At 39.7% G+C, this 18,224-nt stretch overlaps 4 protein-coding genes across 11 annotated transcripts in view; 2 read left to right on the forward strand and 2 right to left on the reverse strand.

Moving 5' to 3' along the window:
* Positions 1-3,783, forward strand: part of LOC116841362 (prominin-like protein) — a 57,704-nt gene extending 53,921 nt beyond the window's left edge. For all 6 annotated transcript variants that reach the window (XM_032809187.1, XM_032809195.1, XM_032809208.1 and 3 more), the window contains one exon: positions 123-3,783. In XM_032809187.1, coding sequence (XP_032665078.1) covers positions 123-135 — 13 coding nt within the window. In that variant the 3' untranslated portion in view covers positions 136-3,783. The remainder of the gene's footprint in view (positions 1-122) is intronic.
* Positions 3,784-4,357: 574 nt separating this feature from the next.
* LOC116841399 (intraflagellar transport protein 56) lies at positions 4,358-8,273 on the reverse strand. Of its 2 annotated transcripts, XM_032809283.1 has the most exons (7): positions 8,124-8,271; positions 7,443-7,969; positions 6,684-6,933; positions 6,349-6,558; positions 5,967-6,273; positions 5,148-5,388; positions 4,358-5,052 (listed from the first exon to the last, which is right to left on the reverse strand). In XM_032809283.1, exons 1-7 carry the CDS (start codon positions 8,124-8,126, stop codon positions 4,941-4,943), a joined length of 1,650 nt encoding a protein of 549 aa, XP_032665174.1. In that variant the 5' UTR covers positions 8,127-8,271; the 3' UTR covers positions 4,358-4,940. The 2 variants fall into 2 exon arrangements, with proteins under 2 accessions (XP_032665174.1, XP_032665164.1); XM_032809273.1 differs by having other exon boundaries at positions 4,358-5,388; positions 8,124-8,273.
* A 72-nt stretch (positions 8,274-8,345) lies between these two features.
* LOC116841406 (RNA-binding region-containing protein 3) lies at positions 8,346-10,420 on the reverse strand. The gene is made up of 5 exons (XM_032809296.1): positions 10,286-10,420; positions 9,660-10,139; positions 9,442-9,574; positions 8,735-9,350; positions 8,346-8,624 (listed from the first exon to the last, which is right to left on the reverse strand). The coding sequence occupies exons 1-5, from the start codon at positions 10,304-10,306 to the stop codon at positions 8,465-8,467; spliced, it is 1,410 nt and encodes a 469-aa protein (XP_032665187.1). The 5' UTR covers positions 10,307-10,420; the 3' UTR covers positions 8,346-8,464.
* Positions 10,421-10,524: 104 nt separating this feature from the next.
* LOC116841410 (putative E3 ubiquitin-protein ligase UBR7) lies at positions 10,525-13,223 on the forward strand. 2 transcript variants are annotated; one of them, XM_032809315.1, is made up of 7 exons: positions 10,525-11,039; positions 11,170-11,355; positions 11,438-11,584; positions 11,721-11,829; positions 11,903-12,066; positions 12,226-12,385; positions 12,512-13,223. In XM_032809315.1, exons 1-7 carry the CDS (start codon positions 10,899-10,901, stop codon positions 12,661-12,663), a joined length of 1,059 nt encoding a protein of 352 aa, XP_032665206.1. In that variant the 5' UTR covers positions 10,525-10,898; the 3' UTR covers positions 12,664-13,223. The 2 variants fall into 2 exon arrangements, with proteins under 2 accessions (XP_032665206.1, XP_032665198.1); XM_032809307.1 differs by having other exon boundaries at positions 10,527-11,039; positions 11,897-12,066.
* The last annotated feature ends 5,001 nt before the right edge of the window (positions 13,224-18,224 follow it).

Genomic DNA, 18,224 nt, shown 5'->3' on the forward strand with positions numbered 1-18,224 from the left:
TAACGATATATAACATAATTTATATAATTGATAGTCTTATAATAGTCGCACAGTAGAAACAATTGAAGTCATATTGATTGGACGCGAGGTCAGATTTTGATGATCATAAATTCTGCTTTCAGGGATAGAAATTAGGAAACAAGTGCCGTGGCATGCACGAAAGCAGCGCTGAACAGTGTGGCAACGCACAGCCTCACGCGCAGTTACAAGCGAACGCTCAAGAAGAGAGAGAAGTCCGGATGCAAGAGAGACTACGTGTAATCCCTCGCGTTGTTCCTGAGCGTGCCACGGATTGTGCGAACACCCAAAGTAACTAAAGACCAAGTTTGATACAGACTGAGATAGGCTAATGATCTTCTTCGCGACGTGTTTCCTTTCGTTTTTCACTTGAGCGGAGCGAAAATGCGGAGCGTGTTATCGACATACGTAACGCGCAAATCCTCCCTTTATTTTAGGCGTTTTCCTTAAGAATTTCAAATACTCGCGTGTCTCGTTACCACAGAGAGGCACATGTCGTTTTTCTAGGACGGAGCAATCGGCGAGCGTGTCACGCTCTTCCTGTCCGTTTCTCCAGTTTCCCTTCTTTCGCTCGGAAATGTTAAGGTGTTCAATTATGACTCATTTGGTATTCTTTTTTATCTATTAAGCGGTAACAAGCACGACGTGCTTGTACTTTCTCGCAATCGCTGCCGACTCGTTTCGAATCATTTCGACCGTATTTCGGAATAATGGAACGCAGACGTGGACAGAACGATCGATCGAGTGCGAGAAGTGGTTGAAGGAGAACAAGAGCCGATCGAGAAAAAGAGTGAGAAAAAGAAAGAAAGAAAATTCCTTTGCGTAGCGAAGACACGAAAAGACTGTGCGACGTATCGTGAGAAGCCTCACCGTTCTCATGTGTACTCGCATATCCACCGACCGAGCTACGTAATGCACAAAATATTAAACGCTGCCAATTCAGTGCGTCGCATTTTTTAGCCCGCGAGATAAGGGGCCAGCCGTTGTATCCGCACCAGAGAGAAAAATTCGCGATCCGCGATGAAAAATTAACAAACGGATACTCCGTTCAAACGATATATCCGATTGCTTCTGGGGTCATCCGATCAAGTCTCCCGATCGAGTCGATCGGATATCCGTATAGCGCCGTCTGTTAATTTCTGATCGGCTCGTGGACTCGGTGCGGACGTCGAGTATACCGCGGACCGGTCCGCCCGTTTCCAAGTGCACTGAACCAACGCCATATGAAAATGCCAAACGAGAAACACACGTGTGTGTGATCCACACGCGGCAGCACGCACGAGTGTCGTCGCGGCTCATCGTACATTTCGGATCTCGCTCGTCTCTAGCCGAGGAAGAAATGCCTTTAGAAAAAAGGAGACAAACTGATCATTCTTATATCTGTGCCGCGCCCGGCGGCGATACCCACCGCGGCTTCCCGACTCGCGGCGGAGAGAATTCCCGAGAGCGACCGTCGCCACCGTCGCTATTATAAATACTCTGTGTACATGGATTTTTAAGTAGCCGTTTTCTTACTACTGTTATCTTACTGTATAACTTATCGATATAAGCCGACGATTTCGATTCCTACACCGCGTAGACGGTGCGCCGTGCGTACACGTTTGCTTGTATAAACGGGTCTACGCGCTGTACGAATCTCTCGATGTGTGTATTATCGCGGCATCATTGCCCATTGTCCGTCTCGGGTGCAATAATCTCCCGACGCACGTGCGAGCATTCCACGTTCGTCCAAGTTCATTTTATTCGCATCACGCGGTGAATCCCTGAAGGTTTATATGGTGCACGCGCCAAATCGTTCGCGAAATGCTGCCTTCGCGGGCCAGCCGACAATTAACGTCGCGAACTAGTTCTGGTATCGCACCTATATATGCTCATGTAGATCCACCGAGCCGACCGTCTCTGAGAGACCTTAGTATCGGAGAAATTCAGAATCGAAGAAATCACACACGAATCATTTGCTTACGCAACAATATACATCACACTTTCAAGCAAGGAAATCGCTTGTTTAGAAAACTCGCCGTTCAGCGTAAACTTACATCTCAACATTGTTGCCAAAAATATGGAAGAAGATTGTATGAACTCTTAGCAAAATTCTCGTTGTAACTCGAACGTGAGGGACATTACGAAGGACGTTGCGGAGATGATGAGTAATAAGAACGGACCGACAATGAGAGACGCTCTGGCACTTGCTCTCGCGCGTGTACAGAAGCTGTTGGGAGAACAAGAAAGCCGACACGAAGGACACGAAAGCGAAACCCCGTGTGTTCAATAGCCTCCTATTGAACGCACTTCCTTCGTGGAAAGTGCACTTCTCGTAATAGCGATCGTTTCAGATTTCCGTTCGAATTCCAGTGCGCACCGCGCGTGTTTCGCTTTTGATGCCCTTTGTAGACGTGTGTCTTATATCACGGCGGAGAACGGCCGTGATGTTGGAGCGTCGAGCCCGATCGCGGCTATTGGCAACCGGAATTGCCAAAAAGTCACCTTCTACCTTCCTCCTCGCGCGACGCATCGAAGCGCGGTGAGTCGGAGCGCGAGGACCGGTAGAACGTTGTAGCAGGGCGGAACGAGCGTTAAGTGCGAAAGACGATAAGTGTTTGTGAGTGCGCGCGTGTGTGTGTACATGTATGTGAGAGAGCGTATGCGTGAAAGATAGAGAGAGAAAGAGAGTGAGAGAAGGAGAGAATTGTCGCAATTTATAGCGAAGTAAAATTTTGCAAAAGTCCCCGCTGTATCATTACCGTATTTACACTAGTAGCGTAGTTTTACTGAATCTACATCTTAGTCTATCGACATTCGACACAACGTATGTACGCGTCATGCGACTCGGAGGAACAAACTGATGTATTATCTTTTCTTTCGCCTTTTACTTTTTAATCAACGGAACGTAACGATCGAACGGCGTGCCCGCAATGGCTGCTCCCGTCGTGCTCTCAAGGTCGCGTGTTTCGGAGAACGAGTGCCGTTTTCGATAAGTGCGCGCGCGCGCGAAATATTCCGAATACAATAGAGTCTGTAGCGGAGCGTGCTAGCGCGCCGAAAAATCCCGCCGGCAAAATGCGAGATCGCAAATCGCTGACAAACGAAGGAAGAAGAAAATAAAAGAAAAATTCTCTGATGCTATTTTTATAATGTAACGACGATTGTGTGTAGCGACGACTCGCGTGTGTGCATCCCCGCGGCACTCCTTCTCCGCGCTCGCGAATCGACACGCCGCGAGCAGGCACGGTAGGATAGACCGAACTGGATCGAAATAATACCGGAGACAGTTGTCGCGTTTGAAACGCCAATGACAACTCAAAAGTTTCAAAGGTTATTTCGATCCGATCCACCTCTCGGTCTAGTCTACAGAGAGGGCTGTTGCCGTGGTTCAAAAGAAACGCTCTTCTCTCGCAGTCTCTGCCGAAGGAGAGACGCGAGATGAAGCTCTGCGGAATCGGCAGAATCGAACTGGACGGAGGATGTCGACGAAAGAGCTGCGAGACACACTCTCTCGCAGTGTTCTGCATTTGATCGGCACCACGTTATTCGACTTGGAAAATTTCAACCTGTAGGCACGATCATTCTATGCCGGGATCCTTCGATGATAGTTCTAACGATATTTGTTTCCGACGCGCTAAAACGTGTTCATAATCGAATGATACTAATGATCTTGTAAATCTGTCTTTCCAGTTCGACTCTCTATGAAATTCGGCGAGGAGAAAATTGTACTTTCATTATCACGACATTGTTACACTGAATGGTTAAACGTTAGAGTTTTTTTTTTTTTTAGTATTTACTCTTGTCTGCTCAATTTCCCAGGGCGCCGAGAGCTTCGGACGAGCGGCGTCCTTCTCTCCCCCTCCTCCTGTGCCTGTCCCTTCTGTCTTTTGTTTCTTTTCGCGCTGAATCTGACAGCCATTCCATCGGGAATATTTGTGATAAACAGTTGTAAAGCGCGGGCTGTCTTGTACGCGCGCTAAAATCATCGCAAAGATATCAAGAAATAATTCGCGTCTTGGGGATCGACCGAGGATGCAAGTGTAAGGATAGTACGCTACTGAAAATGGCGTTTTTGCAATTCACCAATTGTGTTTGTTAAAATTAATTATTATTATTATTATTACTATTACAATATTATTGATATTATATTATTATAAAAATGAGTGTACTACAGTTTAAATATATCTATTTTATATTAAATCGATAATGAGGCGTTATTAATTCGTATTACGGATTCTCGATCTTATCAGATTGCTTACTCTCTAAATTTCTCGAAGTTACTTCGAGTGAGCGAGTGAAAAGTGGCAATACTTTAAAACTGATTCTGACTCTATGTGAGCGAATGTTTCAATCGATTGAAATGGATATTCTTCTGTGGAATGCGTCAGGATTATCGAAAATCGTGTCCTAACGATAGTGCAAGTAATTCCGAATATTGACTTATGAGACATAACGCCTCAAGAATTTACATCGCGTTACTGTTATTCAATATAAAAATAGAGATTTTTAACCCCTCATTTCACACAATTGTACTGTTTAGTCACTATAAGTACACCTTTGTGTATTTCCTGAGTACAATGTGTGTGTTCCATATGCATCAGATCTGTCAACTGTTGCAACGAGATATATATTCTGATTAAGGTTCATCTACGTGGAATAAATTTGACGTAAGAGTTGAAATAAGAAATGAAAATAATATATATTTCTTTCGCCTTACCCCTGTATTCTGGTTGTTTATACCGGAAGTTTTACTCGTCATTTAAGAAAGGTAAGCGAAATAAATATTTTTTACTCCAACTTACGCCAAGCTTACTTCATGTGTTGTAGATGAGCTCTTACGCACTCGCGTGCATTATATACAACATCATATCGTAAATATCTCACCGAAATAATTGCAGCGAGGCACCTACGGACGGAATCGGCAACGATGATATTTGATATTAACAATTGACGCGGTTATCCTTCCCCCATTTCCGCATCACGCGTATTATTTGCTCCACTTGGGAATTCGACGTGCTCTTCAAAAGCTGTATCACGTCCGACAGTAGTTCTCTGTGCGAACGACACAAATAATTCGTGAGTCGTGAATTCTCCACTCGCGGCTCCGACGCATGTCCGTCTGATACTTATCGCGCACATTTACGTACTTTGGTTGCTTTTCTGCTATTATATATTGAAAAGTACCACAGCAGGCACCGCGCTTCCCTTCCCAGTGCTCGGGACTCGGATCCATGCGTTCCAGCATGTCGAAGGCCTTGGCGGCGTACCAAAACTCACCGACTTTGTAACACGCGTTGGCGATCAGCTGCAGCAGATTGAAGGATTCCGTCGACGTGTCCATCTTCAAGTACAATTCCCAGGCTAGTTCGGCCTTCTTATTCATTATATCTGAGCGAGTGGAGACGAGTAATTAATCATCGATGTAACATCAGGATTCATTGAATACAATTTTGATTTTGAAGCTTGTTTCTCGAGTAGTTATGATCGCTTGGGAGAGAATATTACAATTTTCTTTCATACAAGTTCTTTTCGATTTTACTGTGGTTTTAATAGTCCAGGAATAGACTCAATAAATCTGAGGAATAGATCCAACAAATTGATAAAGTTTGTTTTGCTAAGGGAATAAATAAATAGTAAATTTTTAAATTTACTAAATTAGTAAATTTACTAAATTAGTAGATAGATTAATAAATTTTTTCAGATTTTACTCATTAAATGAATATCACTTTAGATATTTTTTTCTTTCAATATAGTGATTTCTTTAATAGCACATCTTAGTCAAATAGCGCACATGAAATGAAGGGATAATAAACTATTGTAGAAAATATCGATCTATTTCACGGTTACAAAATTCTGGAGTAACTTTTATTATAAAATTTTCCCTCTGCATGAAAAACGATATTTCATGAGTTGTATTATTCCTTGGAGATCTTTCAAGGAACAATGACGACACATAATATACTCACAGCAGTAGGACAGGAGGCTGATGTAGATGTAATCGTTCTTGTACTTTTCGTTACGTATCATCAGAAAGGCTTCCTCCGCCTCTTTAAAGTAACCAGCAGCAGTTTGCGCTTGGGCGTAGTTGAAATTGAAATTGTCCTGATTGGAGAAATACGTCTTGATCGAGCTCAGGTACACCAGCACTTCCTCGAATTGCCGGTAGAGGAAGAAACAGGAAGCCATGCACTGCCTGCCGGGTATGGTGTCGCATTCCGACGCTGAAGAGCCCACCAGTTGGAAATATTGTTGGGCTGTTTTTATGCTGTCACGCTAGAAATGTTGGTGATGGAATCTCGGTGATTACGCATGAACGTCCGTGTTCAACAGCAGCCTAACAATACCTACAGAATTGGTCTCTTGGCCCATAACGGCGTTGACGATGCCTTTCAGGATGTATTCCTGCGGCACCGCGGGTTCCAGGTCCTTGATGAGTTCATAGGCCGCCTTGACGTCGTCTTGCTTCAAGTAATATATCACCAAATTGAGCCTGGCTTCCGGTATAACGTCCACCAGGTTCGGCAATATCTGCAGGGCGTTTTCGCCACCTCTGAACACCTACGTAGGCAGAAACTGAGCTTGAGAGCTTTCCAGCGAGAAATCGACGTCGTTTCGACCTCGATCGACGAGTGATTTCTCATTAGGTTGGGCAAATAGAACGAAACAGAGAATTTGGTACATACAACTGTGTTATGACGTATTAGATCGTGGCCGAAACTGAAGGAACTCGATATCTTCTCGATGAGCTGCTTCATCTCTGATTGCGCTGCGTTCCCGTCGTACAAACGGAAATGATTGCACGCCTTCAGATTGATCGCGATCGCACTGTCCGGATATTTCTGCAAGTAAACCTGAAGCACCTCCTGAGCCACATCGTAGTAATCTAGCTTGTAGTAGCACAGAGCTACGTATACGTTCAGAGCCAGATAATCCCTGCGGGAAAAGTATTTGTAACGTTAAAGTGATGTGTTGCGTTAAATCGCGCAAAGTTGACATCTTGGTCTTTGCAATAGCAGCATTGCACTTATATTTATGTTAACAGCAACATATCATTGTCCTACTTTCTAAATAGACGGATTTTTCAATGAAACCTTACTTCCACTGATCAAAATCAATAAGATATAAGATGAAGCAGTAAAGTGTTCCCACTTTAGTGAATATTCATTGTTTATTGGTGATTGCTCCTTTAATTTAATTAGAAACATTTTTACTGATTCACTTTAGTAGAGAGTAAATATAGGAGAGGGTGAGGGCGGCAGATACCTATGATTTGTCAGCCGGGTAAGGAAATACATGTCGGAGTCGTTCTTAAAGCGGCGTTTCTTAGACTTTTTCTTTCTAAACTCGCTGTAGGAATGATTGCAGAGAAAATAAGGATGTGTCAATGGGGATAATTTTGCGAGCTCCTAGCGCCAATGAGATAAAAGCAACATTGTTCCAACCTGTTGTCCAACAAGATCCTCTTGTACACGTCGATAGCGTCTTGATAATGAGCTCTGAGATAATGGATAGACGCCAAACTGAGCTGATCCTCTATGACATTCTGCAACATCTGATGGTACTCCTTCACTTTGGATTCGTTGCCCATCTTGTGAGCCAAGTGGAACAGCAGTCTGGTTCTCAGCCTACTGTCAGCTGCATCCTCCAGGGTCTGCTGCGACTCGGGATACATGCCCAGATAAAAGTAGCAACATGCCAGATTCGTCAGCACATCCGGCGGCATGTAATCCTTCTTCCTCAGGTTCTCGTAGACCGTAACAGCGCGCTTGTAATCACCCAGATGGAATGCACAGTATCCAATCCACAGGTCCGACTCCAGACTGCTACCGGTGCTGCTGTTGAACTCCAGCAACGTCAAGGCTCCGGTGTAGTCGCGTTTCTCCAGGAATTCCTCTAGCTTTGGTATTTCCTTGCGCGACGCCGACTTCCGAACACTCTCTGACGAGGCCGGCTTGGCCCTCGACAAGATCTATCGAGGAAGTAACAATTTATATTGGGACGTAATAACAGAATATTAATTTGTTTTTCTTTTGTCAGCATTAATATTTTCTACATATATTTAGATTGTGCAATGTAAGTTGAGAAATAAGAATATAATATAAGAATATACAATGATGTCTTACCATTTTGTATTGTGCCGTACACGCGCGTGGTATTATCGATTATTTCGAACGCGTTGGCATGCGACGACCGAGACATAACAAACGGCAAGCGCTGCAATCGGCCGTGAAGAATATATAGCGATATTAACAACAGTCTGTTTCTCTTGAAATAATTTGAAATCGATGTTTAAATGATATTGTACGCTGCGAGCGTACAAGTTTCTTTAAAATGAGTCACGAGAGTGATGTAATTAAATGCTTTATTATAAAAAATACAAATAGCAAACGATTCATTGCTCTATTTTACAACTACACATTAAAAAACAAGTTAAAATTATACTATAACGAAAACAATCTTTGTGTTAACTTTTGGCAGCTTTCGCAAACTGTACAACCATAGGCTTGTCTTTTAATATATATCCATTGGTCTCGTCGAGAGCCATTTGAGCCTGAACGTTATTCTGCAGGGTGACAAAAGCTTGTCCCTTCATTCTGCCTTCTTGCATAAGTCGTAAATCATATCTGAAACGCAGAAAAAGTAAGATTAATACATTATGATATAGAAAAAAATACAAATGAGATATTAAACACTGCAATATTAAAGACACATAGATACAGATAGAAATACTTACTTCGTCTCTGCGTCTTTCAATCCCGCGATAACATATCTTTGATAAATGTAATGTAAGTCCTTCGTTTCCACTTGTTTCGCAAGATTCTTTATGTAGAGTCGATTAGAAGGTTTGCCCGGATAATAATTCTTGAACACGGGAAGCACTCTCTGATCGTTGGCGGAGATTCTATTGGCTTCTAACTCTTCGGTAGTTATAAATTTGTTCTTCGGCGTATCCGCACTCCCCTCGCTGTCCTTCGCGTCTTCAGCAGCCTTATTAACCGGGAATATTAAGCCAAATCCGCCATCAACTGCCACGGCACTGTCTTGAGTAACGGATGCTGCGTCTAACGACTTATCCAGAGTCTTCAGTTCGATCTTGAGATTCTTAGTTTCCCCGAGTTGAACGGCCTCGAATAAATCTTCCGGTTTGAGTACTTTTTGCGTGGACGAAGGAGCCGCGATGTTCTTGGTCGGATTTACAAACTTTAGGATCTTCAAACGTCTCTTAGGTTGTGGTAGTTTTCTTTTAACGGGAATAATCTGTGCAGGCCTGACGTTATCTTCTGCATCTGATTCTATTTCTGACTCCTCCTCCTCCTCCTCCTCTTCATTCGTACGTTCATGTAATGCATCTAGATGAGATAAACTATTAGCCTAGTCTTATTTTTATTTAAATTTAGAAACTCTAAAAACCAATATAATTTTTTTACCAATATCTCCTACCTTTATTGATCACTACATTGCCAAAGATATTCTTGTACTTCTCCATATTGTAAGCTTCTCTCAGCATGGGAAATTCTCCTTCCAGTTCCTCAAAAGGAGGTGGTAGGTTCATTTTATTCATTAAGTGCAATACCTGGGAACAAACGTGACAGCTGTAACATCACCGTTTACATGTTATTCATTAAAATGACACCTGCAAACAAGGGCATTGCTTATACCTGTGTGTAAAAAGCTGGTTCCTTCCACAGTTGTATGGCTATCCGCATCAGTGTATTCTTTGTAGGTGCCATATATTTGTACCTTATATTTGGTGGAGGTGCTTGACTGAACACGTGATTCATAGTCCAACTGTTCAACTTCTTTTGGAAGGCTTGAAGATCAGTCTTACTAGTAGCCTTTGCTTTAACATCGTTGTCTGTGGGTGGTTCACGCTGAGGCTCCAGCTCTGAGAGCTCGGCTGGTGTCGACTTCTTGGCATACTCAACCGACAGATATTGTCCTTTAACGTTTAACTGATGCAGGCGCAGCAACGCATCCGTCGCCATTTGCTGGGAGGCGAATTTGGCAAAGGTGACGGTGTACTTGCTGGACCGTCTCAGTGTTCTGGTTTTTATCGCGCCATATCTCTGCAGTAACGAATTGCGCCGATCGTCGGACAACTGAGGCGGCAGATGGAGAATCCTCAAGGTGTCGCATGCCTGAAAATACAAACGGTTAAGTCGTTTCTGTCGAACTCGACAAATGATAGGTTAAGAGAACCAAACGCGGCTTCGTTTGAATAATGGAAATTAAAGCTGCTTCCAGCAATCGTATCAGTCGCGTTATGCACAAACATTAACGCTACCGGAATCGTTTCCGACGACATTGTCTGTCACAGCTGCCAATCAATAATAAAGTTTATTCTTTGTTTTGACAGGATTCGGACGAAACGTAAACAAAGACGAATGCGCCATGGCAAGCCTGAGAAAAGAAACTCAGGTGGCGGGGAGATCCGACCAATCGGTGATCGAGAACGGTGTCAAATAATTCGAATCCAGTTCCGACTCTGGATGTACATACTTTCAGGTCACACATGCATGCACAGGTCGGTTTGAATCGGTGTAGTTTGTGTTTCGCTACCTCGCGACAGTTTGGCATGTATTAATCGCAACGATTTTAATAAAATCACGAAATTTTCAAGAAAACAATCGATCGATCGTACAAATGGAATGTGATCCGGCATACGTGTAACCCCGTGGGAACCGTGAAAAAAATTCATCCGTGTGTTGATGTCGATGAAATGCGCGTCGCTGCCAATCTAGACGCGTAGTTCGCTGCGATCCATCGCGTTTGTTTAGCTGTTCGCATTAACGGCCGAGCCATCCTCTCAGTCGAGTTATTCTTGCAAAAAAGTCGCGTTTTACGTCGAAATCACCGTCGCTCTCGCTTCCGCCGTCGATTGTAACGAAATTGGAATCATGTCCGACAAGTTGGCCGAAACCACAGAGGATGACAATTCCGTCACGATGCTCGATGTCCTCCAAGTGGAAAATCAGCTCGAGGAGGATGCGTACGCCGTTCTGGGCGCTTCCGACGATCAAAACTGTACTTACAACAAGGTTGTATGTCGATCGACGCTTTCTTCTTCTCCCACTGCAATATTGCACCTTTGTTCTCACTGAAATGCTGTTTCACGGTTGTTACTCGCTAGCAGGTGTCGGCGGTTGTTGACCCTTTGATTCTTCACAGGGATACATAAGGCAGGCTTTGTATGCATGCAAAACATGTTCAAGCAAAACTCGAGCTGCGGTTTGCTTAGCGTGCAGTTTTCATTGCCATGAGGGTCACGAACTTGTGGAATTGTATACAAAACGACACTTCAGATGCGACTGTGGAAACTCCAAGTTTGAGGGCAAACAGTGTAATCTAGAGAAGGTATTGAATTTTCTTTGTCTAACGCCTTATATGCTTTGCACAGAATCATATGATGTAATAATCATTTGTCATTTTTTTGTAGCAAAAATCTGCTACCAATAATGAGAACAAGTACAATCAGAATTTTGATGGGGTTTACTGCACTTGTGCACGACCATATCCTGATCCTGAAGGCGATGACGATGAAATGTTACAGTGTATAATATGTGAAGATTGGTATCATTCAAAGGTAAGTAATTAAAGTTGTGATTCACAATAAAGTCTTTTCTAAATAAAATCACTGTTCAGTTTTGTTTCAGTGTGATTTAAATGATTTCATTGTTTGATAAAATTTCTATGTAACCATAATAATTTCTTTTTTCCAGCATCTGGAAGTTGATGATGTGCCAGCTGAGGGTGCATATGATGAAATGATTTGTGCACATTGCATGAAAGAGCACACTTTTCTGTGGAGATATGCAGCAAAAAATGCAGGTAAAAATCTTTGGATTTTTGCTATTATTGTACTGTGTATTCTTATTAGTGACTTTAACATGATTAGTTTCAGGCAAATCAGAAGCAACAGCTGACAACAAAACTGAAGAGGTGGATGTGTGCGAGCTGCCGAAAGGATGTCAGATGCCGAAACTTACCCCTGGGAGTACCAAGGGAAGCTGTTTCTGGAAAGAAGGTTGGAGAACTTCATTGTGTACTTGCGACGAATGCAAATCGGTAAAGTACAGAATATATAAATTCAAGCAATTTATGCACTGATTTTTCTTTATTGTTTTTTATTTTTAAAAAATAAAATCTTTAAGGAACATGTGTTTTGTATAATCATATATAATTGTGTGTTCTGTATCTCATTGTAGTTTTTTCTGCTGTTTACAGGTATATAATACAAAAGATGTTGCATTTCTACTTGATCCAAAGGATAGTGTGCAAGCTTATGAGGAAGCAGGCAAAGTGAATAAAAAGGAGTCGCAATACGAGAAAGGTATGAAAGCTCTGGCGAGTTTGGAGCATGTGCAACAGTTAACGGCAATCGAAGGTAAGATCATAAAATATTAAAACTATTGTGTATATATATATTTTGGAAATTTTAATCCTTTGTACGATGAATATATATATTGGTATCATTTCCCACTAACATGGAATTGTTTGCAAATACTGTTAGAATATAACAACATGAAGGAGCGACTTATGCAATATTTACAAAAGTTTGCGGAAAACAAAAAGGTCGTACGCGAAGAAGACATCAAAGAGTTCTTCTCAGGAATGGAACCGAGAAAGCGTCCTAGAGTAGTAGTGCCAACGTATTGTCGTTAAAATCTGTATTTTAATATCACATTAATATCCCTCTTGCTACCTAATAACTATACAAGTAAGGATAAGCACTTGTGTTTTTATATATATATGGCAAGCTATCATACATTATATATTCTTTAGATTTCTCTGTCTAACTTTTAATATATATATATATATATATATCACTGCATTACGCTTGCAGTATTTTAACAACAATTTAATAATTATACGTAATTAAAAGGGTAGAATTACAAGAGAAAAATATAATGAGAATGTAAATTTGCAACTCTCTAGTACATGTCAAGGAAGCTTACAAATAAAGAGATCCATAATTTTTCTTTTGCAATCTTTATGTATATAATATTAACTTTTATATTCTATGTAATTTTATAAATATATTTTATTAATGGATATATAATTACGGTACGTTTTTTTCAATAAATTTCGGAATATGGTACGTTTTTTTTAATAAATTTCGGAATATGGTACGTTTTTTTTAATAAATTTCGGAATGTACAAGTATCCAATAGATATATGATCTGTTTTTCCGATAATCGTTAAAAATAAATTATACAATTACATTTACACATCATTTCTTTCAATCACTAAAATCAACGAAATTCAACGATCTGTAACTTTTGTAAAAATAATTACGGGATGGTTTAACACTTTAATTAAAATTTAATATTTTAAAGATAAATGTCTCTAGTTTTCAGAAACTTTGTCGAATATAATGTCCATTTATTTTTTTGCATTGTTACATTGATATAAATGGCGATTCGTATAATGCCAAAACTTTTTATAAAGTTTATCGAATATGTACCGCATGCAATAAAAATCTTACACAAATATGGTATATACTTTTTAAAAGTATGAACCTTTCACTTTAATTTGTATACACGCAGTTTGTAACATAATTTGTTTTTCACCGAGTATTCAATGTTGAAGCGAAAACTGTCCTTTTGGCTGTAATTGCTCATAGTAAGCGAACGAATCGTCATACGACATTTCCTAAGCAATAAATAAAAAGCTGAAAGCTTCATCTCTAAGATGCATTTATCATATTTTTTATGAAAATACATTTTTAGTGTAAAAACTGAAATATGATGTTGAAAATTGAACATTTTGCATTTAACCCGATATACTTTGGCGATAGTTGATAGTAACATTAAGAATTTGATATGCTTGAAAAGTATAGACTTTAAGCTTTAAAATGCTTCTAGAACGATTTTGCTATCGTTATTTTTGCGGAAGCTGCAATCTGTTGAAGTTTGCCTATGGAAGCGTAGGCAAAAGTAGTGATGTCGACATTTAATTCCGAAATCTCCGCTACGAGCCGCCACTGTATATTGTATAATCAAATTTGATCATTGAATCTATCACTATCTCATTTTTTTTTTATTGATACTATATACATTGCCATTAAGTGCTAGCTTATTTTGCTTAGAGAACCATACAGTTTATATCTTCTTTTAGTTCCAAATATAAAGTTTGTTATCTAATTGCAAAGACATATGTATAAATATTTCTTAAAATACTTGTGTTACATTGATTGCTTAGAACTTAACTTAATAACAAATTTCGTACTCTTTCTTAAAACTTATTTTTAAGCTTAAAGTTAATATTAAACTTAAAATTTGACATTGCTATTCTCGAATTGTGTTTTATACCTTGGTTTCCTTAGTGTCTCCCTATTTGCTTATCTGTATATTTCATAGACATAATAAAATTAAAAACAAAAACAAAAATGCAGAACTTAGTAAACTAGTAGTTGATTGATCCTTTTTACAACCCAGCTTCAGTGTAGTGTAGTGTAGTATTATGTGGTACAGAATATATAATATAATATAATATGAACTTGTATCATGGTTTTGAAGAACGTTATATAAACGTAATGACTCTTATTGTAAGTGTTCTTTATCTTTAAGCGGTTTCTACCATCTAGTTCGCAATTCTAAATTCTATATTCTAACTTCTAAATTCTAAATAACTTATATTAGTGTTATTGTATCATTTGTATTCTATTAACTTCTATTTTGATCGTGTGTTTTGATTCTTACTCAACCATTTCCCTTATATGAGTGTTGATATCGTACTGATAAACTTGTCCATTATTAAAATAATGTCCCCTTTAAGGGTAGCTAAGAGGTATTCAATAGGGTGAGGAAGGAATCCCCGAACTTTAATCAGCTCCTTTCTTAGCATTTCCTTGTTATGAGCTGGACATTCCCAGAAAACGTGGTTTGCATTTTCCTCTTTTCCGCATTGTTGGCAAAGAGGGGAATCAACGATTCGAAAGCGATATAAACTGGCCATTAAAGAGGTATGTCCACTGCGCAAACGGTTGATAGCTGTTATCCTCCTCCTCTGTATATTAAAATTTATGAACCATAATATGCGCTTATCCTCAAAGTAATTTTGGAAATACCAAGATCCGCGACTCGATGATTTTCGACGACTCCACTCTGCTGTTTCCGTATACATTTGCTCCTTCCAACAGTTTTTGAGTTCTTTTATTGGTATGTCTATTTGTGAGTCTCTCCCATTCTTGATCGCCTCTTTTACCAAAAGATCTGCCTGTTCATTCCCTGGTATTCCCTTATGACTTGGAATCCATATTAATTTTATCCTAAACCCACACTTTTCCATTTCAAGAATTAAAGATTTAAGATATAGAATTAAGTACGAACTTTGATTAGTATTATGTTCAGTTTGTAGCGCCGAGAGTACCGATCGGGAATCTGAAAAGATTGTGATTTCCACCCAATGTTGCTTTTGTGTTAGTTTCAGTGCTTCTATAATCGCCATTGCTTCTAAACAATAAGGCAAAACAAACTGATCTAAAACGTTCCATCATTTCCTTTTCAGGTACCGCTACTGCAAAACCCGTATATAAGGCGTCTTTAATTTTTGACCCATCTGTAGTATATGTTAATTGAGGAACTTATTTCTTTCTTATATAGTTTTTGGAACTCCTGCGCTATGTTTTTTGTGTTTGCGAGGTCAGTGCCACTACACGTATCTATCACTGGATGATATGTTGGAGCTTTGAAGTTATATAAGTAATATATTGGATTTTCCCTATATGGAAGGAGATGGACTTTACTTTCTACCTTCCTATATGATTTCATTATTTGAAAGGTTCCTATACGATCTATTTGCGTTGACACTTGTGTCATTTCCTCTGCCTCTTCCAGATTTTGGTGCAGCGGATGTCCCTTAGTTGATTGCTCTTGCAAGGATGTTATTGCACAAATATTGATTTCTGATTGTTGGTGGTGGTTCTTTCGATTCTCCCAAAACTACGTTTAATGGAGTTGTGTTTCTATAGCCCATTGCAGTCCTAATCGTCCTAAGTTGAACCTTATCAAGACGTGAGGGTAATTGTGTTGAAAGATTCTGTAACAAATAACCCCTATATTCTAATCTTGACCTTATTAATGCTTGATAAATGCGAAGTAGTAATTTAAGATCTGCGCCCCACCAGGTGCGGCCCAGACACCGAAGAGTAGCACTAGCACATTTACCCTCTACTGTCTTAATATGGTTTGCCCATCCCAGATCTGACTGAAAAATCATACCCAGAAATCTGATTTTGGATGCAGTTTTAATGTCCTCTCCCCCTATTATAATTTGATGAGATTTTTTATGGTATACTGTTCTATTTCCGTTTTTTACGGGGACTCTTAATTCTTTATTGTCATGACTGAAGACATATACCAGGTGTAGAAGTATGAAACCGGAATTTTTTTATACAAATAAGACGTCTGTTGTTCGAAAGTGATAAATAATACTTTATTCAAAATAATTTCCACTGTTTTGAACACATTTTTCCCACCTCTCTGGCAGTTTATGAATGCCGTGCCAAAAAAACTTTTCATCTTTTGAAGCGAACCAGTTATCTAGCCATTTTTCCACATTTTCATACGAATCGAAGCGTTGGTTAGCGAGAGCGTGTCCTAGCGATGCGAACAGGTGATAATCGGACGGAGCCAAGTCTGGAGAATAAGCCGCATGCGGTAGTAATTCCCAACTGAACGACTCGATCGTTTCCTTGACCCGTTTTGCTGTATGTGATGGGGCATTATCATGGAGCAAAATGACATTGTGTTGCCTTTTTGCATATTCTGGTCGTTTTTTAGTCAATGTTCGATTTAAATCGATCATTTGTTGTTGGTAGCGATTAGTATTGACGGTTTGACCAGGTTTCAGCAGTTCATAGTTCATAGTTCATAGTTCATAGTTCTTCGTTCCTCACGTCAAAATCACCACTTTTGAATTTTTTAAACCACTCGAAACACTGAGATTTACCAAGAGCATATTCACCGTAAGCTTCGACAAGCATTCGATGTGATTCTGCAGCAGTTTTCTTTAAATGATAACAGAAAATCAATGCTGTCCGCAAATCATAGTTAGTAGGCTCGAAACGTGACATGTTTAAGGTTATACAAAAATATACTAGAGAATGAAAGTTGGGGTTATGTTTGTTGACAATATTCGTCAGCTGTTAGGAGAATATAATAGCGCGGCAGTAGCGGTCTTACGGTCACTAAACTGAACGCTGGCACCATTTATAGGGGAATTCCGGTTTCATACTTCTACACCTGGTAGTTGTGTTTTTATGGTTGAAAGTATAAGACCAAGATTTTCCAACATTAATTCTATGTAGTTGTTTCCATTGCTTTAAGACACTTAAGAAGTGTCTTAAGTGGAGGGCAAATTTTATTTATCTGTTCTTTAACGTTGATTATTTTTTCCTCATTGTATTCATTCTCTGTGTGATTTCATTCTATTTTTTAAATTTTTAACCATATTCCATACATATTTTGGATTTGTGTCCCTTCTTAACCCTGCACAAAATTTTTTGAATTCCTCTTGTTTTAAACGTCGTAATTCTCTCCGAGTAATCGCCACCTGTCTTTTATATACTAAAAAGTGTTCGTGAAGTTCGGTACTTTTAAATTTTTTATACGCTGCTTTCTTTAATCTTATTACTTTTTCACATTCTTTATTCCACCACGGGCAAAGTAAACGATTTATTTTTTGTTGTTTAAGACGTGCCGATTGTGACTCCTTGCCCTGAGTCGATACTCTTAAGGCATTCTCAATTGTGGCTACAAAAGTTGAATATTTAACCTCTACTTGTTTAATTTTCGTTAGTGATTTTTTAATCACTCGGTGTATTTGGTCTTGGAATTGGAATCAATTCCTATGTATTGTGTATGGTCGCGGTGGCTTTACTCTCGTTTTTAATGCTTCTGGGCATAAACTTGAGCTGATAAAAATAGGGAAGTGATCACTCCCCCATGGGTCTTCCCCCACCTTTCAACTAAGTTGTAACCCCACCGAGTTATGTACGATTGATAAGTTTATAGCCGATTGGGTTTGGTATGCATCGCTTTGAAACGTTTTAGATCCATCGTTTAAAAAAAGAGAACTATCTGAGGAGTGTATGAAGTTGGCACCCCACTTTTTGAAATTTATAATTTTGAAAGTTGTTCCAGATTGTTCTGACTTTGTACCACATTGTTCCAAAGTGATATTGCTTCATTCGAAACGGTTTTCGAATAAAACAAAAAAAA

This window comes from Odontomachus brunneus, unplaced genomic scaffold (genome assembly GCF_010583005.1).
Source record: "Odontomachus brunneus isolate Ranch 3 - 2012 unplaced genomic scaffold, Obru_v1 Obru_scaffold_002, whole genome shotgun sequence".
NCBI lineage: Eukaryota > Metazoa > Arthropoda > Insecta > Hymenoptera > Formicidae > Odontomachus > Odontomachus brunneus.